Source organism: Macaca fascicularis, chromosome 6 (assembly GCF_037993035.2).
Source record: "Macaca fascicularis isolate 582-1 chromosome 6, T2T-MFA8v1.1".
NCBI lineage: Eukaryota > Metazoa > Chordata > Mammalia > Primates > Cercopithecidae > Macaca > Macaca fascicularis.
This window is the reverse complement of record NC_088380.1, coordinates 157,837,889-157,863,174: the sequence shown is the minus strand read 5'-3', so window position 1 is coordinate 157,863,174 and position 25,286 is coordinate 157,837,889. Positions and strand designations below refer to the sequence as shown.

Genomic DNA, 25,286 nt, shown 5'->3' with positions numbered 1-25,286 from the left:
ATTAGTGTCATCTTCTAACTGAGGAAGTGTGGTAGATGCCTTATTTTCTGTTTTCTTTTTTTAAAACAGGGTCTCACTTTGGTTGCCCAGGCTGGAGTGCAGTGGCATGATCTCAGCTTACTGCCACCTCCGCCTCCTAAGTTTAGGTGATCCTCCCATCTCAGCCTCCCGAATAGTTGGGACTGTAGATGCGTGCCACCATGCCTGGCTAATTTTTGTGTTTTTTGTAGAGATGGGGTTTTGCCATATTCTCCAGGCTGGTCTTGAACTCCTGAACTCAAGCAATTGGCCCACCTTGGCCTCCCAGAGTGCTGGAATTATAGGCATGAGCCACTGCACCTGGCCGCCTGTTTTCTTATTTTCTTAACAGCTGCACATTGTCTGTTTAAACTATCATTTACTTAACCTATCTTCTGTGGTTAGACTGGCCTCTGGATTTTTTTGTAATAGAGATATTGCTGAGATGATTAGCCTTGTGTATATATTTTTGCACACTTGTGTAAGTGTTTCTATTGGTTAAATTATTCAGAGTGGAATTATTGGGTTAAAGTTGATGAAAATGTGAAATTTCAATACATCACCCCAGACTGCCCTCCAAAGAGGTGTGTGTGTGTTCCACAACTATTCACCAGAATGATGTGGTTTCCATGTCTTAGTGTTAATCTTGCTTTCCTGGCAAGGTAAAATGCAGCAGTGGATAAAGGTAAATGACTTTGAGTAACACTGAGTTTTTGAGAGGTGAGGGCTGGAGACGTAGCCACTATTCACACACACTGAGCGCACCTTGGGACGCTGGTGTACATGGGGCAGGAGTTGGCTCTCCTTATTCCTTCTCTGCTCATCTCCTGCTAACTCCAGTCTCTCCCCACAGCTGCTGGAAGTGAACAAGCAGTGGGACCAGCATTTCCGGTCCATGAAGCAGCAGTATGAGCAGAAGGTAATGTGGGGTTCCTGGCCACGCCCACAGGGCATGCCTGGTCTTCATCTCACTGCCTCTTTAGCAGCTTTGAACCTTGGGGAGTGGCCACGCTGAGCCCCAGTATGGCCCAGAGGAGAAGGTGGGGGCAGTGTTGGAGGGCCCAGGGGCAGCCAGGCCCTGCCCACATCCTGGAAGTGCTCTACATCCTTGCCTTATACACTCCTTCTCTCTGCCTCTGAACCCAGATCACTGAGCTGCGTCAGAAGCTGGCTGATTTGCAGAAGCAGGTGACTGACCTGGAGGCCGAGCGGGAGCAGAAGCAGCGTGACTTTGACCGCAAGCTTCTCCTGGCCAAGTCCAAGATTGAAATGGAGGAGGCAAGTGTGACTGTTGGTCCCTGCAGAGTCAGCTCCCCTCCACATTAGCAGAGAGTTCACTGGAGCAAACAAGCCAGGAGCAGGAGTCAGGAGACCTGGGGGTCTAGTGCCAAAGAGCTCTGTGACCAAAAACACAGGCACGTTCCTTCCCTGCACTGCAGTTTCCCATCTAAAAATTGAGAAGGTTGCATTAACTGCAGCTTTGCACATTTTCTTGTTTTTATTCAGAACTTTTTGTTCCATTAAAATCGTAGGGACTGGGGAACTGTACAGGGAAGCACACTGTATAAAAGATCCAAGCAGGCGGCCAGGCACGATGACTCACACCTGTAATCCCAGCACTTGGGGAGGCCTAGGCAGATGGATTACCTGAGGTCAGGAGTTCAAGATCAGTGTGGCCAACACGATGAAACCCCGTCTCTACTAAAAAAAACAAAACTTAGCTGGGTGTGGCGGCAGGCACCTGCAATCCCAGCTACTCAGGTAGCTGAGGCAGGAGAATCGCTTGAACCTGGGAGGCAGAGGTTGCAGTGAGTCAAGATTGCACCATCGCACTCCAGCCTAGGCAACAACAGTGAAATTCTTTCTCAAAAAAAAAAAAAAAAAAGATCCAAGCAGGCCTGCTCTGTGGCACTTGGTGGGGTGGGATGCTGCTAAGTGTTCAGCGTAGTGATGGTGATATGCCAGGGATGGGCTACAACATGAGACAGAGCTTCACTTATCCATTCATGCAGGCATTTGTCCTCAGAGCCTGTCTCAGGCATTATGCTTGGGCATAGAGTCCACAGGAACAGCTCAACCCTGCCCTGGCTGGGAAAGAGGTGCCAGACAACTAATTACAGAAGCAAATCAAGTAAAAGTGTGTTAAGTATTGCAAAGAAGACCAGGTTGGGTGGCTTGTACCTGTGATCCTGGCACTTTGGGATGTCGAGGTGGGAGGATTGCTTGAGGCCAGGAGTTTGAGACCAACCTCGGTGACACAGCCACACCTTGTCTCTACAAAAATTAAAAATTAGCTGGGTGTGGTAGCGTGCACCTGTAGACCTCGCTACTCAGGCTAAGGTAGGAGGATTGCTTGAGCCCAGGAGTTGGAAGCTGCAGTGAGCTGCGATCGTGCCGCTGCACTCCAGACTGGACAACAGAGTGAAACCCTGTTTCTTTAAAAGAAAAATGTATGGCCGGGCATGGTGGCTCATGCTTGTAATCCCAGCATTTTGGGAGGCCAAGGTGGGCAGATCACTTGAGGTCAGGAGCTCGAGACCAGCCTGGCCAACATGGTGAAACCCCATCTCTAATAAAAATACAAAAATTAACCGGGTGTGGTGGCGCATGTCTGTAGTCCCAGCTACTCGGGAGACTGAGGCACGAGAATCGCTTGAACCCAGAAGGTGGAGGTTGCGGTGAACTGAGATTGCGTCACTGCACTCTAGCCTGGGCAACAGAATGAGACCCTGTCTCAGAAAAAAAGTACGACGAGGAAGAAGTTACAGAGATCTGAGAGTGGGCATAAGTGGGACCAGATTCTTTCTTAGGGGGGAAACAACAGGTCCCCTAAGTAGCAGTATCTGCCCAGTCATATGTATGACTGAGACCAGCCGAGGCCCATCAGGACCTTGGAGCAGCTTAAAGAGGAAAGGCCACTTGACTGCCAGACTCTCGGGAGATTTTATTTATGTCACCATGTTTCCCCCTTCATGGGAACTGGACATGGTCTTTTGCCTAGCTTCAAAATGGACGTTTTCAACATGGATTGCCTTTCAGAGTTCCTCCCATCAGCATGGGACACCAGGGGCCTTATTTGAGCAGTCAGCCTGCGTCTGTGACACCCCCTCACCTTGGAGGTGTGGTAGGGAGAACACTTCTGTCTTTCCTCACGAGTGCACAGTCACATCTGGTGACTCACAGCGAGACATCCTGGATCTTTGGCCTCTCTGCCTTGTTAACAGTGATAGGTGAGAGAAATCCCTGGAATCTGAGGGCTCTTCCCTATCAGCTGCAAGGAAGGTAGGGCATTTCGTGACAAGGTGTGGCCCTGTAGATAAGTACGCATTTTGGTAAAGGCCATGCCCGTCTGGGAGCCTCTTGATGGGGAGTCCAGAACGATTCCCACGGAGTTCTGACCAAGGCTGCCCTCCGCAGTCCATACTGACTAAAGGTCACACAGGGCTGGGTGAAAACTAACCCCTGCGACTGGTCTCCTAATCACATGCTGTGAATACACAGTTAGGAAATGTCCACATACTACAAAGTGAAAGTTTCCCTGGACTACCTCCCCCTGCCACGATCCCAGGCCCTCCCCAGAGGGAACCACTGTTACCGTTTTGGTGCATCCGTTTCCAGACCTTTCTCGCATATATGTACACATAGGAATGTATAGTTTATTTTGGGATGTGCCTTGTCTTTCCACTGCACTGTGCTGCCATCCCCTCGTTTAAACACCTCCTTTGACATGGAAGGGGAGAGTGCAAGGGAATAGGAAACCTGGGCTCTAGCCCCAGCTCACTATGTGGCCTTGGGTTTGTCACTTCCCCTCTCTGGACATTTGTTTTCCATCGTATTACAGGGCTGGGACTTGATGCTGTCTAAAGGCCATCCCAGTCTTGGCTGTCTGTGGCGAAGCCCTGCTGGTTCCATAGAGGGTATGGAACCGCCTCCTGGAAGCCTTCCCTCAGCTGTGGTGATCTTTCTTTTAGCCCCTCAGTACTTCGTTTCTTTCTGGAGGAGCACGCTCTGCCTTACGCCACAGTGCTCTCTGGGCGTGTCATCTCCCCTCTAGGCTCCAAGGCTATACGAGCTGAAGTGTCTGTTAGGGATTATCAGTAGTTTATCACTTTCTGTGGATCACGGAAGACCCCCATGTGAATATGGTCGGAACTATGGCTTTTCTTTCTAGCAGATTACACACAGACAAAATTCTGCTTTCAGTTTTGGGGCTCACAGCCCCCCTGAGGCCTCTGTGTGACTCACGTTAGGAACCCCGTACCTGTGACAGGTAGCTAAGTTTAGACAAGAGAGGGCTGTGGCAGTGCCGGGGGTCTCAACTGCTTAGTGAATGAACTGGTGTCAGAATCCAGGGTCTTCTACTCAACTGAGCTGCTGCTTTTTCTTTTTTTAAATTATTATTTTAAATTGACACACAATAATTGAGGGCAGGACCAGATGGACATTACTGCACCGACCCCAGGTGCCTTGCATGTGAGCATTGTGGAGTGATGGCCAGGGGAAAAGGTAGGAGCTGGGCCAGGCAGGACGGAGTCCGAGGCCTCCTGGAGAGGCCATCCCTAGCCAGCTTACCAATCCTGTGTTCCCTGCAGACCGACAAGGAGCAGCTGACAGCAGAGGCCAAGGAGCTGCGCCAAAAGGTCAAGTACCTGCAGGATCAGCTGAGCCCGCTCACCCGGCAGCGTGAGTACCAGGAAAAGGAGATCCAGCGGCTCAACAAGGTGGGTGTCTTGGCCCGGGTCCCTTGGCTGGGCAGGGGTCCCTTGAATCCAGCTGCAATGCCTACCCCATCACTGGCACCCCCAACCATTCAGCTCAGGAAGGGTAACCCCCAGTCAGTGAACTGGCATCCTGTTTCCCGCCTGCTCTGCCATTGCCTCCCACACTCAGAGTGACTCAGCCCTTGGATGAGCCTGTGTCACCCATCCCTCTGGAGGTACACTCTTCCTCTTATGCCTCACCTGCCCACCCTGCTTGTCAGGGTTCGCTTTACCTTCACTTGCTCAGCAAAGCCTTCCCTGAACCTCATTCAGGTTGCCCTGGTCTGTGCTCCTGAGGTCCCAGCAACTTCTCTGACACTCCGTCTCATGGCTCGTCATCACTTATTTAATTCTGTCTTCCCATCTGGCGGTGGGAGGTGCACACCTTCACCAAGGTGTACACCCTGGGTGCCTTGCACAGCTCCTGCCATTGAGCACGTGTTCAGCAAACACTGAAGGGAGTGGAGGAGCACGGGCTGAGGGGCCCGCCCTTGTGCAGTGGGATCCAGGGAGACGGGGCCCCCAGGGTGGAGGCTGGGGAAACCAGAAACCGTGTGGTCTGAGCCAAGCGGAGTGGTCTAGTCCCCTTAGCCTCTCCAGCCTCTCCAGTTGTTTTGCCATCTGAGCCCTGGTGGGAATGGCTCTGGCTCTGCCTACCTTCCAGCAGGGTTTCAAAGATACAAGCTGACGGGAGGGAGCTTTGAAAGGAAACGTTCTCTGAGGGCCTGGAGGAGTTAAGTTCATGGCTCAGCTTTTCCTTTCGTGCTAATTGTTTTTCTTTCCCTCTGCCTCCTGACCCTGGTCACAGTGGACTCTGGCATGAGTTGAGCATTCCTAGGCCTGCTGGGGACACCCTTTCTTTTTGGTTTTGGTGTTTTGTAAACACTGATTATGCCAAGTCTGGGGCCCTTGACCTGTTTCCAGAGAAAGAAAAGCCATCTGTCCTGAGCTGGGGGACTTGGGGCTCTAAATAGAGGCAGAGAATTGTCCGTGCTGCTGATCATAAAGATGACCTTGGAGGTTTTCTTGGCAGAGCTGGGGACAGACACCATGTGGATGAGTAATGCAGGGCATGTGGCCTTCTTTGCTCATGACCTCAGGCATCTCCCTGTCCCTGGACCTCAGTCTTTTCATCTAAAAAGTGGGGTGGAGTAGGAAGATAAAGTGGAGCCATAACTTCCCCTCGAAGCATCCTGAATTTAATCTCGGTCCTGCAGTTTCTTTGCATGTCTAGGGGAGCTGAGGAGACCAAGTGGAAGCCTGAGTCCAAGTTGGGCCAGGTCTCTATCTCCCCATGGTCCAGGGAGGCCCATGGGTGATGCTAAGGCATGCGAGGGGCAGCCCTGCTGTCCTGGGGCTGAAGTGCAGGGTGACCAGTCTTGAGACGTGTTCCAGAGTTCTGAGTAACATGTTAACAGAGTTAAAGGGGAAACACGGTTAACTGAAACCTTTAAGGAGATGTGAGCACACTGTTTATATAAAGAAAAGTATTTTGTGAACCTGATAGATTAAGAGTACTTTTTTTAATTTTCAAAATGTTATCTGGTGATATTTCAGCCCACTTTCAGGGTTAGAAAGGGAAAATATTAACTAAGTAGAAATTAAATCCAGTCTTCTCTACATACGGAAGTGTTGGGGATGGAAGGGGGTGGTTTGGATGGGAATGGGTTGCTGAAGCTGAAGAATCTCAGGGCAGGCCAGCTGTTGGGGAGACTCAAGCTTCCCCCGGAGGACTTAATCTTCCTTCTAGGTCTGGATGCTAAGAATTGAGCCACACCTGTTCAGGGAAGGGGAGATTTCCCCTTCTACATGACAACCAGTTTAGCCTGCTGGGTAAGAGCATGTGCTGAGCTTGAGTCTGTGCTCTGCCGCTTACTAACTGTGTGACCTTGGACAAGTCCCTTCAGGTCTCTGAGCCTCGGTTTTCACATCTGTAAAATGAGGATGATGATCATAGACTTTTTTTCTTCATGGCACCGTGCAGAAGATCCAGTGCTACCCTATTGTTTAGCATTCTACACATATTTCATTGGATCTTCTGCACAGTGCCATTAATGGTGGTGGCTATTATTAGTATCATTATTATTAGGAAGGAGGTCCCTGAGGATGACCCCTCCAAAGGGCCCTGATTTCCAGGGGTTCCTGCTGATGGTCCTGTCTTTTCTTTCCCTGATTCCAGGCCCTGGAGGAAGCACTGAGCATCCAAACCCCACCATCCTCTCCACCAACAGCATTTGGTAGCCCAGAAGGAGCAGGGGCCCTCCTAAGGAAACAGGAGCTGGTCACACAGAATGAGTTGCTGAAACAGCAGGTGAGGCTTCCGGGAGGAAATCAGGTGGGAGGTGCTCAGTGGGAGCTGGAGCTTTCCTGAGGGCCCAGACGGCTTGGAATCGCGTGGAACTTGTAATTAGTAATCCACTTTCTGGCCATTGGCCAGGGCCCCCGTCTGGCTCTACGTTTATCCTTTCCAGCACCATAGCCCTAGCTTAAGTCATTCCTCTACCACCTTTATGATTTAGCCATCTCTGTGCCCCACACGTGCTATCATTTACCTAGTATTTAAAAAATACATTCTAAATAAATGAATTTAAAAGGGAGCTGTATATCACTACTGTAAATGGAAAAACACATTTATTATTTGTCATAAGTAGAAAGTAACGTGTAAGCGATAAACACAATAAAAATAATGTTATTAAACTCTAGCTAGATACTCTTGCCAGATGAAGACTCTGAACTGGAGTTCTTTTCCCCTTTATTTAAAGGAGATTGGCAGGTACTAGAATGGTATTAAAGACTTACTAGTCCTGAGGGACACAGAAGGATTGGGGTGAAAGGAAATGAAAAGGTTGTGGCTCTCCCATTGTCTCCGTGCTATTTAATCCTATGCTTTTGATCCTCCTAAACCGCCTTGAACCTAGCCAGTGTCTCAGCTGATCTGCACTAAGCATGTGAAACTACAGGCTAAGAGACAGAGGCAGGCCCCACCCAACCTACCTCTGCTGGGGCACCCCGGAGCCCGAGCAGAGTTTGTAGGGTCTCTACCCTCAGAGCCAGCAGACGCAAACTCCGGTCTCCACCAAACTCTGGTTCTGTGGTCACTGCCCCTGTGGTTCTCAGCAGAGTGAAAGGATTGTACTGGTTGATGGCTTTCAACTTTGCTTTTAAAGCCGTATATCCTTTGTTCAAATAAAGTCCTACCTTGTGGCCCAGAATGTAAAATAGAGGGACACAGAACTACTCTGTTTGAAGTTAAGGTGGGGGTTGGAGGCGCACCTGTCCCACTCTCCACGGCGACCCCCAGCTCTGCCATCTGTGACCCCAGTAGGACGCATTGGAGTCTGGGCCTGAGGAGAAATCCCCACTCAGGCCATCCCACTCCCTCTCTTCATCCTCCCTCCACACCAGGTGAAGATCTTCGAGGAGGACTTCCAGAGAGAGCGCAGTGATCGTGAGCGCATGAATGAGGAGAAGGAAGAGCTGAAGAAGCAAGTGGAGAAGCTGCAGGCCCAGGTCACCCTGTCGAACGCCCAGGTGAGAGTGACTGGACCCAGGAAGGGTGACTGGCCTGTCCTCATTGGGAGAGGGGTATGGATTGGAGGGCCCTGGTGAGGCTGGATGTCGGGACACTCACTGCTTCTCTCCAGCTCTGCAATCATATTTGACCTCGGCAAGGCCCTTCCCCTCTCTGACTCTTGCTTTGTACAATGACGAGGTTTAGTCTAAGATACCTGTACCTCTGACTTTCCACAGTCATTTCTAGGGCTTTACTCTCCCAGAATGGAACTAAAAGATGTTAGCACAGAAGCAGCGAGGTTCACGCGAACCCTCTTGACCTGCGCACAGACCACTGTGACGAGCAGGTGGCCTGCAGCAACATCCTGGGCTGCACTCGGCCCTCAGGACCCTTTCCCAGGCCTGGCCCATGCATGGTGGCCCGGCGGGAAGCGTCAGCCGGGCAGTGCTCTCCACTGGTTAGGCCCTGGATCCGGGCCTGGCCAGAAACCACCTTGCCGACAGTCTTTTCTCTCTCCCTTCTCTCAGCTAAAAGCATTCAAAGATGAGGAGAAGGCAAGAGAAGCCAACAGACAGCAGAAGAGGAAAGCAAAGGTGAGGAGGCCTGAGGGAGGTGGCAGCACTGACATCATCTCACCTTCCTCAGGGAACTAGCCTGATGGACGCACAGTGTGTGCTCGGGTGTGGGGACATTCTCTACCAACTAACTGATGAGTAATACAGGAAGAGCCTTAGAGCGGTATTGGTACAGAGACAGTGCTTACGATGCGTTAGCTGTCATCACTGTTGACATTCTGTGTCCAGGTGGCACCCTTCTGTGCCCATGTGACTAGCCTTCTTTGGCTTTGTATGAGCCTTCCGTGTCCATGTACCCACCTTCTGTGCCCAAGTGTGAGCCTTCCATGCCCATGTATCTAACTTTCTGTGCCCATGTACCAGCTCTCCGTGCCATGTACCAGCCTTTTGTGCCCATGCCCAGCCTTCCGTGTCCATGTACAAGCCTTCCATTTGCATGTACCAGCCTTCCGTGCCCATGTGCCCAGCCTTCTGTGTCCATTTACCAGCCTTCCATGCCCGTGTATGAGCCTTCTGTGCCCATGTGCCCAGCCCCCCATGCTCATGTGCCCAGCCTTCCATGCCCATGTACCCAGACATCCGTGTCCGTGTACCAGCCTTCCCTGCCCATGTACCAGCCTTCCGTGCCCATGTACCAGCCTTTCGTGCCCATGTACCAGCCTTCTGTGCCCATGTCACAACCTTCCATGCATGTGTACCCAGCCTTCCATGCCCATGCAGCCTTCCATGCTCATATATCCAGCCTTCTATACCCATGTATCCAGATTTCTGTACCCATGTAGCAGCCTTTCATGACCACGTACCAGCCTTTGGTACCTAGCCTGCTGGCCTTCAGAGAGCTAACGTTCTAATTAGAGATACGGTGATGAGGTGGGTGTCCCGTACAGCCTGTTGCAGGCCAAAGCCAGATGTGAGCCTTTCTTGCAGGCCTCGGGAGAGCGCTACCACGTGGAGCCCCACCCGGAACATCTCTGCGGGGCCTACCCCTACGCCTACCCGCCCATGCCAGCCATGGTGCCACACCATGGCTTTGAGGACTGGTCCCAGATCCGCTACCCACCTCCCCCCATGGCCATGGAGCACCCGCCCCCACTCCCCAACTCCCGCCTCTTCCATCTGGTGAGTCTGTGTCCCTCCCTTGCTCCAGGGCACACACAGAGGCTGCCCCAGACACCTTCCAGAGAGGAAGGTTAAGTGAGGGGGTCAGAAACTGCATCCTTCTGAGCTAAACAGCACCATGGTGGCAGGTGGGTGTCCAGGGCCTGGCTCTGGCCTGCTACCCAGGGGCAGGGATCTGGCCACCATCCTGCAGGCTGCCCCACAGCTGTTCAGGGTCACTGGTGTAGGACAGAGAAGGCTGAGTAACAGTGCAGGGTAGGAAGGAGGACTCCCTCCAGGCCCCAGGCCAGGGGTATCAGAGTTTGGGTTTGCTTTTTCTTATAACTTCCGCATGTAACCAGGTTCCAGAGCCTCACCATGTTTCTCTCTCTTTCCTTCCCTTTTCTCTCCACTCCCCTCCTTCCCCTCATCTCCCCTCCTCTCCCCTCCTGTCCCCTCCTGTCTCCTCCTGTCCCCTCCCTTCCCCTCCCCTCCTTTCCTCCTCTCTCTCTTTTTTTATTTTCTTTTCCCTTTTTCTTTTCTTTTTTTTTTTTTTCGAGATGGAGTTTCACTCTTCTTTGCCCATGCTGGAGTGCAGTGACGTGATCTCAGCTCATTGCAACCTCTGCCTCCCAGGTTCAAGCTGTTCTGCCTCAGCCTCCCAAGTAGCTGGGATTACAGGCATGCACCACCACGCTTGGCTAATTTTTTGTATTTTTGGTAGAGACAGGGTTTCTCCATGTTGGCCAGGCTGGTCTCGAACTCCTGACATCAGGTGATCCACCTGCCTCGGCCTCCCAAAGTGCTAGGATTACAGGCGTGCACCACTGCGCCTGGCCTCTTTTCCCTTCTTACCATTCTTCCTCCAAAGATCTGCTATTACTTTTCCCCAGTCCTCTGCCACAGCCCCACCTTAGGTGTCCCAGCTCTCCCCTGGACCATTACGGAAACCTCCTGGCTGGCCTCCTTTTCAGCTTCTCCCATATGAACATTCTTGGTACACATCTTTAAACACCAGAGTATAGTACGGCGCTTAAGAGGTTGGCTCTGGATTTAGAAAGACCTGGATTCAAATCCAAGCTTAGCCATTCTCCTTGCTGGATGACCTTCAGCAAGTTATCCCCTCTGAGCCTCAGATTCCTTACCTGTGAAATGGGAGTGCCAGCCTGAGTTGTTATAAAGATTCACTTATACTTGACTAATATAGATTTAGTATTGTCCTGGCACAGTAGGTGCTATTGTAATTTTCGGGTGTGGTTATTGATTATTAAGCACCAGTTTTGTCGCAGCCGGAATACACCTGGCGTCTACCCTGTGGAGGGGTTCGAAATCCAAATCAGAGCTCCCAAATGATGGACTCTCCCACAGCCAGGCCTACAGAACCAGGTGAGCCCCGAGTCCTGAGTCTTGGTCCTCCCTGGGGGAGATAACGGCTCATCTGCCAGCATTGCCTAAGTCTGGGGTGATATTGTTACTTTCTAATCTTGGTGGAGGAGAGGCCCAGCTTTTCAAAACAGTGTTGAATGGAGAGCGATGGCAGCCACAGAGTGAGGGGGGCTGAAACCATTCATTCTAGTGCATTATCTAAATGCCAGGCATTGTGCTAGGTGCTATGGATGCCAAGAGAACAGAAGCAGATACGGTCCTTGCCCTTATACAGCATAATGTCTAATGAGGGAGGCAGAAATGGCTAAACAGACACCACACAGACAGGCTGCACTCGAGTGCCCTAAAGGAAGAAGAGCAGGTTTCTGTGGGAGAAAATAGCAGAGGAAGCCGACCTAGACTGGGGGCTTAGGAGAGCTTCCCATAGGCGGCAGCATTTGAGTTGAGACTCTCAGAATGAGTGGCACTAGTTAGGTGGAGAGGTAGGAGTGTCATGCTTTTGCAGAGAACACGACAAATGCAGAGGCCTTGGTGGGAGGAGGGGAAGTAGGGAAGCCGATTTGAGGATCAGAGGGAAGACCAGTGTGGCTGGAGCCAAGAACAAGGTGGGGAAAGAGAGGGGCAATGCAAGGTTCAGGATATAGCCAGGCCCTGACCGTGCAGGCCTGCAGAGCTTGGTGGGAGGCCTGGGTCTTATCCTCAGCGTAATGTGTAGTCACTGGACATTTTTAAGGCAGAGTGGTATGACCATATTTCTGTTTGAAAAGCTCCCCTGACCATGGTGTCCACCATGAAAGGCTGAAGGGCCGGGAGTTGTGTCCACTCGTCAAAAGACTGGGACCTTAGCAACTGCCATTGCTCCCTGCAGAGCTCTCATGGGACACAAGGCACTGCCTCGCCTGTGGGACTTCTGGGAACACAATTATAACTAGTGGGTGGGAATGACAGGGAGGTCAGGTCCATCGCAGCATGAAGAGGAACTTTCTAAGGGACACAGTTGTGCAGAAATGGAACCAGCTCTGGGAGGTAGCGAGTGTCCCTTTGCAGAAGGTGTGTGAGTAAAGGCCATGGGATGGATACCTTGGAGGGGTTGTGATTTGGAGGATTTGGTGTTTGGAAGAAAGGATTGGACTGCTCGGTCATTTTCTGTTTTTCCCTGAAGAGCCCCACGAGTTCAGTGGAACCCCTTAGAGGCTGCTTTGATGAGTGGTAGAGGTTGGTTTAAGGGGAGGGGCTCCCTCCCCAGAACTGCTCCACTTCCGGGATCTGGAGCCAGATTGGGTTCAAATCCTAGCCCCACTACTTCCTGGACCTGGAGCTATGAGCAAGTCATTCAAAACCTCTTAGTGTCCCAGTTCCCTCTTCTACAATGGGGTAATAACCTGCCTTCTTCATAGGGCTGGGGGAAGATTACATGACCAGCGTACCTAAGGTACTTAGCCCTGGCGCTTGGTAGCACCCCGTAACCCTAGCTGTTATTTTCACTGTTCCCGTATTGCATTCCATAAGAGACTTTGAAACTCACTCGACCACATAATCATGAAGTCCTCAAAATTTTTGTTTATTTAGAGTCTCCAAAAAATGACCGTGAGAGGCCTCAGTGAGACCAGATTGTGTCATTTGGCTCCACCTTCATCTTGCAGAGCCAGCTGACCTCAGATTGCTGAAAAACTAGAAGCCACTTGCACGGTGTGGCCAGAGCCTCAGCTGGATGAGAGGCTGAGATGGGTGGCCAGCTTGTACACCAGTCCCTGAACCGAGCTGTTTACAAGACTGGGGAGGCTCCACCCAGAAGGCTTTCATTTGTACTCTGATGGGAGTGACTGGGAAAAACTCACTTCCCTGCTGCTGAGTGGAGAGAGGCCTCGTCCAGCTTTGACCTGCCATCTGTTGCAGAAGCCTCCAGGAGCAGCAATCCTAAGAGTGGGGTGCAGTGAAGATCCCCTTCCTTCAAAATCTCCTGGAAATGGTTTCAGGCCCTCTGGTGCCATGACCAATTTGTGTGTGTGTTTAATTTTTGCTTCAAGCTCTAGCAGGACCTGCCCCACGCACACCCCTACCCCTCTGTGAGGAGCTGTGGGAAGTGTGGGTTTGTTTCCGGAACAGAAGAGAATGATGGATGTTCTGGCTCTGGGGCCTTCTCCACCTCCACTCACAGTAGCCTTGCTGAAGCCATTGCAGATGGGAGAAGGTCATGCCAGCCAGGTCCGATGAGGGGCCCCAGCCTGAAGCTGCCAGGCCCTGAGGTTCAGACCCTGGACCCTGCAGCTGGAGGCCTGTGGTGCCAGAAGCCCAGATTAGGGTGGCTGTCCATCCCTGGATAGCTATTTGCACGAATCATGGACATAAATCCAAGTTGAAGATCAACATTCTGACTCATGTTCATTTATGCACTAATGTTCCCCTATCAACCCCCTGCTTTCCTGGGTCCCTCCTTCTGTTCCCCTTTTCTTCCTTTCCTTTTCTTACTTTCTCTTGAGTAATGGTGACATATCAGGGCCTCCCTGAGGGTAGGGCAACCAGGGACAGTCGAAGGAGCCTAGGCCAGGAATCAGGGGACTTGGGTTTAAATTCCAGTCCTGCCCCTCACTCATCAGGAGACCTGGGGCAAGGCGCGGCCCTTCTGTGAGCCTCAGTTTCCTCATCTGTCAAACGGAACACCTCATCTTAACTGACTTGAAGAACTGTGGGAGGGAATGAGAGTAGATCAGAACTGGTTTTATAAATTCCCAATGCTGAGTGACAGAAGCAGAGTGGGCCAAGGTAGGAGCCAAAAGCAGAGACCCAAATTCTCTAATTTCTCTCTCTTTTTTTTTAAAGAGACAGTCTCACTATGTTGCCCAGGTTGGAGTGCAGTGGCTATTCACAGACTCAGTCACGGCGCACTATAGCCTCAAAATCCCACATCAGCCTCCCAAGTAGCTGGGGCTATAGGAGTGCGCCACTGCACCCAGCTATTAGGTTGTTGCAAAAGTAATTGTGATTTTTGCCCCTTTTTTGTGGCGGAGGGGGCCTCCCTCATGAAGATGCCACCCCTGACAGGGTTATGTGGTCCTTGCACTCTGCTTTGGCTGATCTCGGAGAATTGTGGGGTGGGGAGGTAGCCTTGGATTTTGCCATATGGCGAAAACCACAGTTACCTTTGCACCCACTGTAAAAAGTTTTTGTTGTTGTATTTGTTCTTTTCTCATCCTCCCCACTTTACCCTGCCCCACCTTCTCCTCCTCACTCCCCACCCAGGCGGGGGCAGCCACCATTGAAAAAGCACCACACACAGTAGGCTCAGCTGCTGCAGAAAGGCTTTTACTGGGCAGACAGGGGGTGAGTCTCATGCCAATGGACCAGTGAGGGGAGAGGGCACATCCTCTGAAGCAGCAGGGGTGGCATCCCTGCCCAGGGGCCTTAGCCTGAATGCACTAAGAGCTGGCCCCTCAGACAGGCTCAGGGGAGGTCCGCCCACAAGGGCTTTGGGCCCCTCCCTCATGAAGACGCCACCCCTGACATGGGGTACGTGGCCCTTGCTCTCACATCTGTCTTGGCTGATCTCAGGGAGGTTGATCTCTCTCAGGGAGAACTGTGGGCTGGGGATGTAGCCTTGGGAGGGCCCTTCAGGAAGGAGGAGTTGGGGATTGGGCAGTGTGGTAGACCCAGAAACTTCTGGGGACGTCAGTGGTAGTTACTAATATTTGGAGGCAGTGGGAGATGCTGGCCCCAAGGTTGAGGTATCGATTACAGCAGAACAATTGGACCTCGAGCTGGTTTTTCCTTTGGGTTTAGGTGTAAGTGAACTATCATCATTGGAATGGAGAACTGGAGAGAAAGGTGGTTATTCTCCAGCATTACACAGCTGCAGGCACACAGATGGCACACATTCCCAGAAAGACACATAGGTAGACACGTGGCTGTACACCCATACACACACACAGTCACGCACACCTGTAGGCCTGTGTGTAAACACCCACATGCACCCACACTCACATGCCTGGCAGTACAGACACAGAACTGTATGCATCCATTTGTGCCAGGCTGGGGCCTTGAGTGATAGGAAAGGGGTCTGTGGTGGGTAGATAGTGTGGTTGGAGACACGGATTCCTTCCTGAACAAAGTCCCTCCCCTACATGGTGGACATGGGATGAGACAGCCTTCAGTTACTTCCTCTTGACCCCCAGGGCTGCCTGCCGCCTCATGTAGGACAGGATGTCCATCTTGACGTTGCTGATCGTGGTCCGGTGGTGCCAGCGCATGACAGGTATACCATCTGGCCCCACCAGGAACTTCTCAAAGTTCCAGCGGATGTCGTGGACCTTCATGGGTTCCCAGAAGAGGCGGTCAGATGTACCCAGGAGCTCCGAGGTGGGAGGACAGGAGTTCTAGAGCAGGGATGAGAGGAGTGTCAACCTTGCTTGAGGCCACCCGACCCTCTTCCTTCCTAGACCTTCCTGGGGTGGGAGAACAGCCTGGCCCTGAGAAAAGAGCCCCAGTTTGGGAGTTAGAAGACTGACTGCCAGTGCCAGCTGTGGCTCTAGAAGATTGTGAAACCCTTAGTATGTTCACTCTGGGTCCTCCTTCTGGGCCTTTCCTGTAAAATGGGCCAATAGTCAGGGTCTGCAGAGCCCTCTAGCTGGAACAATAGATACCAAGAAATTCCCTAAGAGCCCAGGAGCAGGGGAGGTGGCATGGCCTTCATGGTGTGGACTGGAGCCAAGAGGGGCTGCAGTCCCAGCCAACACAGGTGGGAGCTCACTCACCTTTAGGAAAGTGTAGAATTTCTGCTCTTTCTCTCCATTCACATCCCCTTTCTCAAAGAGCTGGAAATTAGGGACAAAGCCTCCACCTGGTCGGACATACCTGTTGAGGAATGTTCTTAGGTGGGTTCCAAGGAGGTGGGCACAGGGCTCAGAAATGAGAGGAAGGGACAGAACAGGGGAGGGGGGTGTTGGGGGTCTGGATTTATTCCGCAGTGGGAAGCAGGAGCCAGTGAATGTGCAGTGGGTGTAGGCATAATGTGAGTCCGCGGTCTTCCTTTCCAGCCTGGTCCCTTTTCAGTGTCCCCCCACCTCGGTGCTCCCCGCAGATGCACATCACAACTAGTCATGTCTGTCCTTTTCCCTCTTTTGTCCCTTCCCTTCCATTCCCTCATTTCACTGGGGATCCTAGAAGAGGAGAGTGGTTCTTGGTGGCTGATAAATGTTCACCATGGATTGGGGTTGATACAAGACACATGGGCCATGTGAGAGGTGCTTTCTTAGGATGCTGAGTGAGCACTCACTTGAGGCTGGGAAGGATCTCTGAGTTCTCGCCTGGTTCCTGTTTTCCAAATTGGTTGCAGGGAAAGCCGAGAAGGACCAGACCAAATGGTGCAAGCTCTTCTTGTAGTGCATTCAGTTCTGGGCCAAAGAGAAAGAGCAGACATGGGAGTATCCTGGCAAGGAGCTCTGTCTCATCCACACCACTCCCCCAGCTCACCTGCTGTGCCACTGGAACTACTGAGGCCCGAGAAAGGGAGGGACTTGCCCAAGATCACCAGTGAGTTCACAGCAATGCTGGGACTCAGGTCCTATCCTCTTGACTCTAAATCAGGATGGATTGGAGGTTTGGGGGAAAAGAATACCCTTCCTCAAATCAGCTGTCAGTCACCTGCCCATTGCCAAGGCCCTCCACCTGGGCCAATTGGAGCACTCATTCAGGGCCCTCAGGATTGAGTTTCCTGGAGCAAGAACTATGCATCCCTGGATACAAGGCAGAGACCTTTGGGGTGAGGTTACAACCCTCCCATAATCTTTGGCAAATCAGGAACACAGATGAGGCCCTGGCCCAGCTCCCCAGTTTCCTCAGTGTCCCCTGGTCTCTTTTGCAGCAGCACCCAGCCCATCTCTTGCCCAAACGCACTGTGCTCTGTTCCAAGGCTAGAGAGAAGCATCCCAGACAGAGCACTCACAGCCACTGGACCACGCGACCACCGTCCTTCCGCTTACGGGAATTCGCCTGATTGCCAGGCAGAGCATAGAGGGTCAAATTGTCCTTGCCTCCCTGACCCCCTGCCAGCAGACTGCTCAGCCCCAGAGCGTTTTCCCCTGGGTGCTGTCGCTTGCCTTTGGTTGCCTGCTCCCCTAGCCTCTGTATTCTACCCCAGCTAGGGAGAAAGGAGTAAGCATATCAGGAGATCATGAAACCTGGGCCAAATGCCCCATTCCGCCACTAATAGCTTTCTGACTCTGCTTAAGTTGTGTTTCACTCTGAGTCTTGGTCTCCTATCTGTAAATTGAGAAGGGGGGAAGGCTAAACTAGATCATCTTCAAAGTTTATTTTAGAATGGGCATTAGAAATGTAGCCTGCCCCTTCATCCCACTACACCATGCATACACTCTGGGGCCTCAAGGCAATTTGCCAGAGGCCAGAGTTCCAGAGAGCTGCCAAGAGAAGCACCAAAGCAGATGGGGCTGAGGGAAAATGAGACATTCTCAGCAAGATGGAGCTCCAGTTACCATCTCATGCTCCAGCCAAAGGGAGCTCTAATCACAAACCGAATCTCCATCCCTCTGCCTTTAGGGTGGTTGAGGTGCCCAGAGATGAAGACAGATAACTGGGAATCTCCTAGAACATGTCCAGAGGCAATCAGACCTCAGGCTTATATAATCATCTTCACAAAACCACAGAACACGGTGGAGCTGGGAAAAGGGGCTTGGACTCTCATGATTGCCATCACCCTTCCCCCTGTGCACCAGAAAAGATCCTGTGATTGAAATATGCCATACAGCCCCAAATAAAGCAGGGAGGAAGGGTGGGCTCTTACCAATGTATTGGCCCGTCAGGCCTCAGTAGCTGGCCACGTTGACAAAGAGGACGTATTTGCCAATGTACTGCTTGAAGGGGATGTACTCCTCCCCATCAATGGTGAGGGCTCCGTACTCGTAAATGGTGCCGCTCACGCCACCATGGCAGTCCATCTGGAACACAGAAAGGCCATAAAAGGAGCAGTTAGAGCTGGAAGGGAACTTGGACATCTCCATTTTCAAAAGAATGAAAGATCCCAACAGGGAAAGTGACTTTCTCAAAATCATCCCCGAGAATTGGAACTGGACTAGCACTGAGGTCTCCTAATTCCTTGTGTAAGATAATGATTTTGAAAGCACTTAATAAGTGCTTATTAGGTGCTTACTATTAAGTGCTTAATACGTGAGTGCTTAAGTGCTTAATAAGCACTTAATAAGTGAGTGCTATGGAACCCTAGAGAATGACTTACTTTGCTAATTACTTCCACATCACATGTCAACTTCAGAATATTTACTGAAGTTATTTAGGGAGACTGCCCTAAAGCTGATGGCTGGGTTCCTGGACGGGCTGATGGAGACTGGTCGGGTGGCTGTTGGGATACTCCAGGCCATTGAGGATGAGAGCCTGAACTAGGCCAGTGTGAAGGAAAAACTGAACAGAAAGGAGGCAGAGGCAGTATGGACATGGTCATTCAGAGGCTCCCAATCTGGAGGACAGGAAAGATGAGGCTGTTGTTACCAAATAGGGAAGCAGGACTGAGAGCCAGGCATGGGGGAAAGGGCTGGGCAAGGTAGGGAAAAGCAACAATACCTGCAGGTGTTAATGTTCCGGGCCTGAGCAGGCTGGTGATGACCCTTATGCCTTCCTCCCTCCCCAGCTGCTGCTCACAGTCAGCCTCCAGGACAAGGAGGGACAGAGTACAGTGGACTGTGGGCTGGGAGACCTGGGCTCCACGTCCGTCTGCCATTAACTCCCTGTGTGGTCTTGGACTGACCCTTTCTTTTCTTCGGACCTGAGTTTCCTCGTTTATAAAATGAGAACCTTGAACCGAACCAACTCTTCAACCAGGTCAACCATGATGGCTTGATAGGATCATGATCAGTGGGAAAGGGGGGACTGGGCTCACTGCTGGCTAGTAGGATGTGGCTTATGAGCCTACTCTGCCTCTACCTCATCCCTGACACAGACAACAAAACTCTGAGACTACCCTTGAAAGGATGTCTGTCATTGCATCATTGACATAATTTGGCAGGTGGGCTGGTCGTGATGGGAAAGGAAAAACCTTGAAACCATTGTATAAGGTGATCTTTAAGGTCCTTTGTGGCCTTGATATCCTTTGAAAGGTGGGCAGACGATAAACAAATGGAATGCAAAGCAGCATTATAGACCAGGAGAGGGCAGAGACAGATGGCTGGAGTTAGAACAGCAAATTCACTCCCTCTCTTCCCCTCAGTTCTGGAGAACTTGCTGTTGAGGCAAGGAACCTGGGCCTGACCAGGTGAAGGGAGTGATCCATGCTGGCAGGGTGTGGCCCCTGCACAGGATGCAGAAGAGATACCTCTGTCATGAAGCAGGCCTGCTGAGCCGGGCGAGGCTGCGCTTCCTCCGCCAGGCCATTCCCTGGCAGCTGCAAGCTCTCTTCTTGGCACTGGTGCAAACTTCCTGCTTTACATGAGTCTAATATTCCACACCCTGTGACTTTTGGTGGGTGCTGGAGGCAGGCCCAAGACCTAAGATCAACATTCCTCCTGCTCCTGGAGCTCCTCGTTCCAGCTGGGGCCATTTCCACCTTAAAATGCAGACAGACTGGGGCACAACACATATACCCTAGACCGCCACAAAGGTCTAGTGGCCAGAAAGCCGGGCATCTCTATAGCCTGTTCACTTTTTTAACTCTGCCATGACCCAAAAATGAACTCCGAGACATGGAAGAAAAAGAGATGACAGGTTGTCCTAATAATGGGAGCTTGTAAACAGAAGGACCAGCTTCTGGGCACAGTTTCAGTTTGGGGGTGTGGCAAGGAGAACCCTATTTCATTCGCTTCTGGTTTTTGCTGGCTGCGTGGCTCTGAGCAAGTCACTTTCACTGTCCGGGCATATAATGTCCAGGGAGATAAGCATGCTGCTGCCCAGAACGGTTGGGAGAATCTATTGGCAGAACAAAACAGGCATAGAATCTCTTGGAACAAAATCCCATGTCAAGGGATAGTGGGGGTCAGAAGGTGGCCCACGGGTGGAGAAGCCACAGCTGTGCTCCCCACTGACCACTACAACTCAGTCCTCTATGAGTCCCCTTCCCTTCTCTGGGCACATGGAATCCCAGAGCACTGCATCTGAAACAGTGGCTGAAGGAGATAACGGGGAGAGGCCATGACAGTGCCTCAATCCTCCCATAGCTGGGCAAGAGAGGAGGGTTCTGGTGGCTTGAAAGTTGGATGATGGGACTCAGCCAGGACTCTGGCTGGCTGGGGCTGCTGGTCTTGTGTCTTTCTCCTCTCCTGTCTTACCACTGCTATCAATATGATCTGTGAGAAGTGGTCTGGGAGGCTGGAGACCTGAGTGCTGGGCTTTGCTGTGTCTCTGATGCCATGTGACCCCCTTTCCTGGGGCTCCGGCTCCTCCATTGTAAGATGGAGTCAGGTTCAGGGCTGTCTTAAAGGCCCTTTAACTCTGTCAGCCTGTGGTTCCATGATTCTCTCTGTCAGGTTTAGTCACCTAGAAACCAGCGGTTACTAGGATCCCATGCACGTCAGCAGTTGTCACTCTTTCCGGCTTCTGCAGTCCTTTTGTAGAGACAAGGAGCCTGGGCAGCCTGAAGTTGGACTGGGGAGGGGATGCAGCAAGAAGAGGAGGACCCCATCTGTTCCCTAGCCTCTTCCTTTGAATTGGTAGGAGGCAAACACCTCTCTGGGGCTGAGTCCCCTTTCATCCATTCCATTCTCCACATGCCCCATAACCCTATCCCTTTACCCTGGGGTTGGGGGTGAGATGAGTGGTTGGGTCCTAACCCAGAGCTAAGACATCTCAACTGTAAGAACTTGGGAGCAGAGATGGGCATGTCCAGGCTTTCATTAGCCAGCAAGTCCTGACTAGTTGTATGTGATATGATTATACCTCACCCTAAAACTTTTCTAGACCATCCCCATCCTATTCTCTCTGAGTCCATTTATCCCTCCCCAGAGTTCTGCAGAGAAGACATAGCTATGATGAGTTATTCATAGAGTCCAGGTTCTCCCCACTAGCCTTCTTGAGGCAGGGCCCAATTCGTACCTTCTTTGACCCTCCCCAGTCTGAGAGGTTGGGACTCACTCCATGGTGCTGGCCTGTCTATGGCCCACCCCCAACATCAGTGTTGAAAATCGACCCCATTCCTGACCTGGAAAATGCCTTCTGAGTTGGGGATTATGAACAGGGATGGATAAAAAAGGAGGGGGCTTGGACAAAGTGGCTTCACATCCATTTAGACTGACTCCAAGGAGAGGCTGATTAATGGGATTTAGGCTGAGGACAGAAAGGGGGTGAGTAACATGGAAGGAAGCCTGTGCTTGCAATGGGCTTCCTGAGAAGTGGATAGAATTTTGGAAACGGACTCCTAGACTCGTAAGATCTTAATTAAAGTGAAGGCCCAGAGGATTTTAGAAACACAAGCTCAGAGCTTGCAAAAATGTGAGTTATTCGTGTTGGGAGGTTGGAGACAGAAATTGCTCTCTTTGAGTCTATCCCTACACCTGGTTTCTGCCTCCTTCCCCACCCACTCCCACTCAGTGGGTAGAGGAGAGGTCTACAGAGCCCACCCCGGCACACACTGTCCAAGGAGATCAGCATGCTGGCTCTTCCCGCTCTTGGCCTCAATATCCCCACTCCAGGTATGGGCCACACACCTGCTGGAAATAGACCGAGGCTCCAGAGAATTCTACCTCTCCTTCTGAATTAGCAGTCCCCAGCTTTCTCCAACTACCAGGTTTCCTCAGGCTAATGACAGTGGGTCCTGGGTAGTGAGGCTGCCCCGGAGGAGGAAATTGCAGAGAACAGCTTGTGGATTTTTCAGCTTCTCCAAGCATCCCCTCTGAGGCCCTCAGCTTCATTGTGCCCCATGCACTCCCACCCCCAAACTCCCCCCTGCAGATGGAGAAACGGGGGTCCAGGAACAGGTAAGGACTCAGGGTCCTGAATGTTCGGCACTGCCACTCCAGAGCTCTTTCTAGCACTGATCTCTGCCTCTTCTACCAATGCCCTGAATCCAAGTGGCCATTTCTACCCGCCTGTATCATTCCTGGACTAGAAGAGCGCCCACAGCAGTTCTTCAGGACCAGGCTCACCCAGCTGCCTCTCCCCTTTCTCGTTGTCTGTCTCCCTTGGAACTTGCACAGCCCACCCAGACGCCAGGCATTTTTTCTGTGACGCCCTCCCTCTCAGGTCCTACTGAAGGGGAGCAGCTCAGGCACGGAGGTGACATAGATGTAGCAAGGCGATCCCCGAGGTGGCAGTGGGGAGAAAGTGCGAGCTCGGGGGAAAGAGACCTTCCTCCCTTAGTCATTCTGCCCGCCTGAAGCACCAGGTTTCAGCTCTCCAACAGATGGAACTACAAGACGACGACGGTCGGGGGCGGGGTCGCGGCGGCAAAAGGGTTCAGGGGGTCCCTCGCACCTGGGGATCGCCCATCTGGCGGGGAGCCTGGGAAAAGGGGTGCATTGCACTAAGCGCTGGACACCGAGGGGCTAGGTTTGTTCTCCTGGCCCCCCGCCCGGAGGCTCACTCACCTTCGACTTATCTTGTCCCCGGCTCTGCGGGAGGAAGCCGGCCAGGAGCAGGGAGAGCAGGCAGGACGCCTGCAGCAGCCGGGCCATGGCGGGCTGGGGGCACACTCAGGGGCGCCTGAGTCGCTGCCTGATCCCTGGCCACCGTCCGTCTGAGGTGTCCGGCGCTCCCAGCCACCTTTCAAGCCCTCGGGTGTGACCAATCCGCGGCCAAGCCGGGGCCCTTGCAGCCAATCGCTAGGCGGCTGGGATTTCAGGGGCGGGCGCGACTTGCCCTCAGCTCCCCCTTCCCCGGCCCGGGGCGACAGTGACATAAGCAAATCTGGGCAGAGAGGTGGAAGTCAGGTCCCTGTGGACGTGGGAGGCAGTCCCTTCCTCTTTTGGCTCCAAAGTGCGAATGGAGGCAGGCACAGCGGTCTCCGTTACAGCGAAGGCAAGGGGGCTAATAGCACCCAAGAACTGCTGGAAGTCTCCATTCTGGGAAGCATTCCTTATTCCTATCCAGGCTTTAAAAACACCTTGCGATGGTCCTCTGGAAATTGAGGGTTTAAAATTTCAGCAAGATCTGAAGTTAAACTTCCAGAAACATTTACTATATATAGGTTTAGTGCTTAAGAAACAAAGAGTGGGTGTCCCGGGATTTTGAAAACCCCAGTCTGGTTAGGGCACTGGGACTGTAGGGACAGAGAAGGTGGGGTGCCTTTCCTCCCCATCATAAGGGTCACAGCTGACACACCTGTAGCAAAAGACAGGTTAGCAAGAAAAAAGCATAACAGATTTATTTAATTAAAGGTTTCTGTGACATGAGAGTCTTCAGAAATGAAGACCCAAAAACTCAAGGAAAACTGTTTATTTTTAGGCTTAAATTCTATGAAGACCATGGAAATGCGCAGAAATGTGAGTGGAGAAAAAGGGAATGGTCTAATAGTAATCAACTGAGTGGGAAACCCAGCAAGGCTTGTCTGTTTGTATTCTTGGCCTATCTGTGGCTAAACCACCTGGTTTAGAAGCAGAAAATAAATTTGCTCCCTGTGTAGTCTTTAACATGTGGCAGTTCCTCTCTGGGCCTCAGTTTCCTCAGCTGTGTAATGATAGGATAGATTTGTGATCTCCAGTGCCCTTCTGACTCTGACTAGATGACTTGTTTCTAAAGTAAGTGACAGACCGAGACCGGGAGTCCTTTGAGAATAGAGCCCATAATCACTACCTGGCACAGGACCTAGCACACAACAGATGTAAAATATTTGCTGACTTAATCATTCATTACATTAAAAAACAAAATCTCCATGAAACACTTATGATCAGGCCAGGCAGTTCTAGGGCTGGGCTGTCTAGGTATGATCCTGTCCACAGATGGGGAATGTGTTTGGAATCAGTCTCAAATCTGACCACCAGAGTCAACTGGGAAGCCTTTAATACAGATTCCTGGACCCCACTTTGGAGTCATTGCATTAGAATCTCTAGGGGCAGAAGCTGAGAATCTGCCTTCAGACATGTTCTAAAGGTTATTGTGAGGCAGTTGGCCTGGCTGTAGCCTTGATAGTGTGAGTCCTAGGATTAAGTGCCTTCTAGAACTTTCTTCTGACCAAGAAATGCCTTGAGAAACCATGCCTTTACTATGATTAAAGGTATTAACATCCCCATTGGAATTTGGAAGATGTCTCTCAAGTTTTGCCTTCTCTGTGAAGTCTTCCCACCTCGAACCACAGCCTGTTGAAGTGGAAGGAACCTCAGAGGCCAGGAAGTCTTTAGCTGAGTTACAGCCTGGGAGCATATGAACAATGGCTGACACACAGTAAGTGCTCAATACGTTTTATTTATTTTTTATTTTTATTTTTATTTTTATTATTTTTTGAGACGGAGTCTTGCTCTGTCGCCCAGGCTGGAGTGCAGTGGCCGGATCTCAGCTCACTGCAAGCTCTGCCTCCTGGGTTTACGCCATTCTCCTGCCTCAGCCTCCCGAATAGCCGGGACTACAGGCGCCCACCACCTCGCCCGGCTAGTTTTTTGTATTTTTTAGTAGAGACGGGGTTTCACTGTGTTAGCCAGGATAGTCTCGAGCTCCTGACCTCGTGATCCGCCCGTCTTGGCCTCCCAAAGTGCTGGGATTACAGGCTTGAGCCACCGCGCCCGGCCAATACGTTTTATTTAACCACCTCACTTCACTGAATCCTAGAGACGAGGAGCAATTTACCCAAGTTCCCATAACCAACTGATGGCAGGGAGGGAATCAGAATCCAGGTCTCTAGACTCAGTCTCAGGCCCTCTCCATGTTGTTCTGTTGTCTTTTGAGGTTTGTATTTACCCAAAATTATAAACATCTGTGTACACATCAGTTTGTCAGAAATCCATTGTTCATTAGCATCAGTTGGCATCTAGTGACCCTCAACATGTCACCTAGCAA

General features: G+C 51.5%; 2 protein-coding genes across 26 annotated transcripts in view; one reads left to right on the top strand and one right to left on the bottom strand.

Moving 5' to 3' along the window:
- TNIP1 (TNFAIP3 interacting protein 1) overlaps window positions 1-13,718 on the top strand; it is a 57,832-nt gene extending 44,114 nt beyond the window's left edge. For 5 of the 24 annotated variants that reach the window (XM_065545934.1, XM_065545930.1, XM_065545933.1 and 2 more), the window contains 10 exons: window positions 872-937; window positions 1,165-1,296; window positions 4,611-4,739; window positions 6,958-7,089; window positions 8,184-8,309; window positions 8,820-8,885; window positions 9,795-9,986; window positions 10,526-10,646; window positions 11,255-11,351; window positions 12,921-13,718. In XM_065545934.1, coding sequence (XP_065402006.1) covers window positions 872-937; window positions 1,165-1,296; window positions 4,611-4,739; window positions 6,958-7,089; window positions 8,184-8,309; window positions 8,820-8,885; window positions 9,795-9,986; window positions 10,526-10,646; window positions 11,255-11,351; window positions 12,921-12,936 — 1,077 coding nt within the window. In that variant the 3' untranslated portion in view covers window positions 12,937-13,718. Of the gene's footprint in view, window positions 1-871; window positions 938-1,164; window positions 1,297-4,610; window positions 4,740-6,957; window positions 7,090-8,183; window positions 8,310-8,819; window positions 8,886-9,794; window positions 9,987-10,525; window positions 10,647-11,237; window positions 11,352-12,920 lie in introns of all 24 variants that reach the window. The other 19 variants (XM_073994612.1, XM_005558295.4, XM_045395011.2 and 16 more) reach the window with 5 other exon arrangements.
- A 920-nt stretch (window positions 13,719-14,638) lies between these two features.
- Window positions 14,639-23,036, bottom strand: GPX3 (glutathione peroxidase 3). 2 transcript variants are annotated; one of them, XM_065545937.1, is made up of 5 exons: window positions 22,886-23,036; window positions 18,145-18,298; window positions 16,621-16,738; window positions 16,100-16,199; window positions 14,639-15,814 (listed from the first exon to the last, which is right to left on the bottom strand). In XM_065545937.1, the coding sequence occupies exons 1-5, from the start codon at window positions 22,970-22,972 to the stop codon at window positions 15,722-15,724; spliced, it is 552 nt and encodes a 183-aa protein (XP_065402009.1). In that variant the 5' UTR covers window positions 22,973-23,036; the 3' UTR covers window positions 14,639-15,721. The 2 variants fall into 2 exon arrangements, with proteins under 2 accessions (XP_065402009.1, XP_005558346.2); XM_005558289.4 differs by having other exon boundaries at window positions 14,639-15,721.
- Between the last annotated feature and the right edge of the window lie 2,250 nt (window positions 23,037-25,286).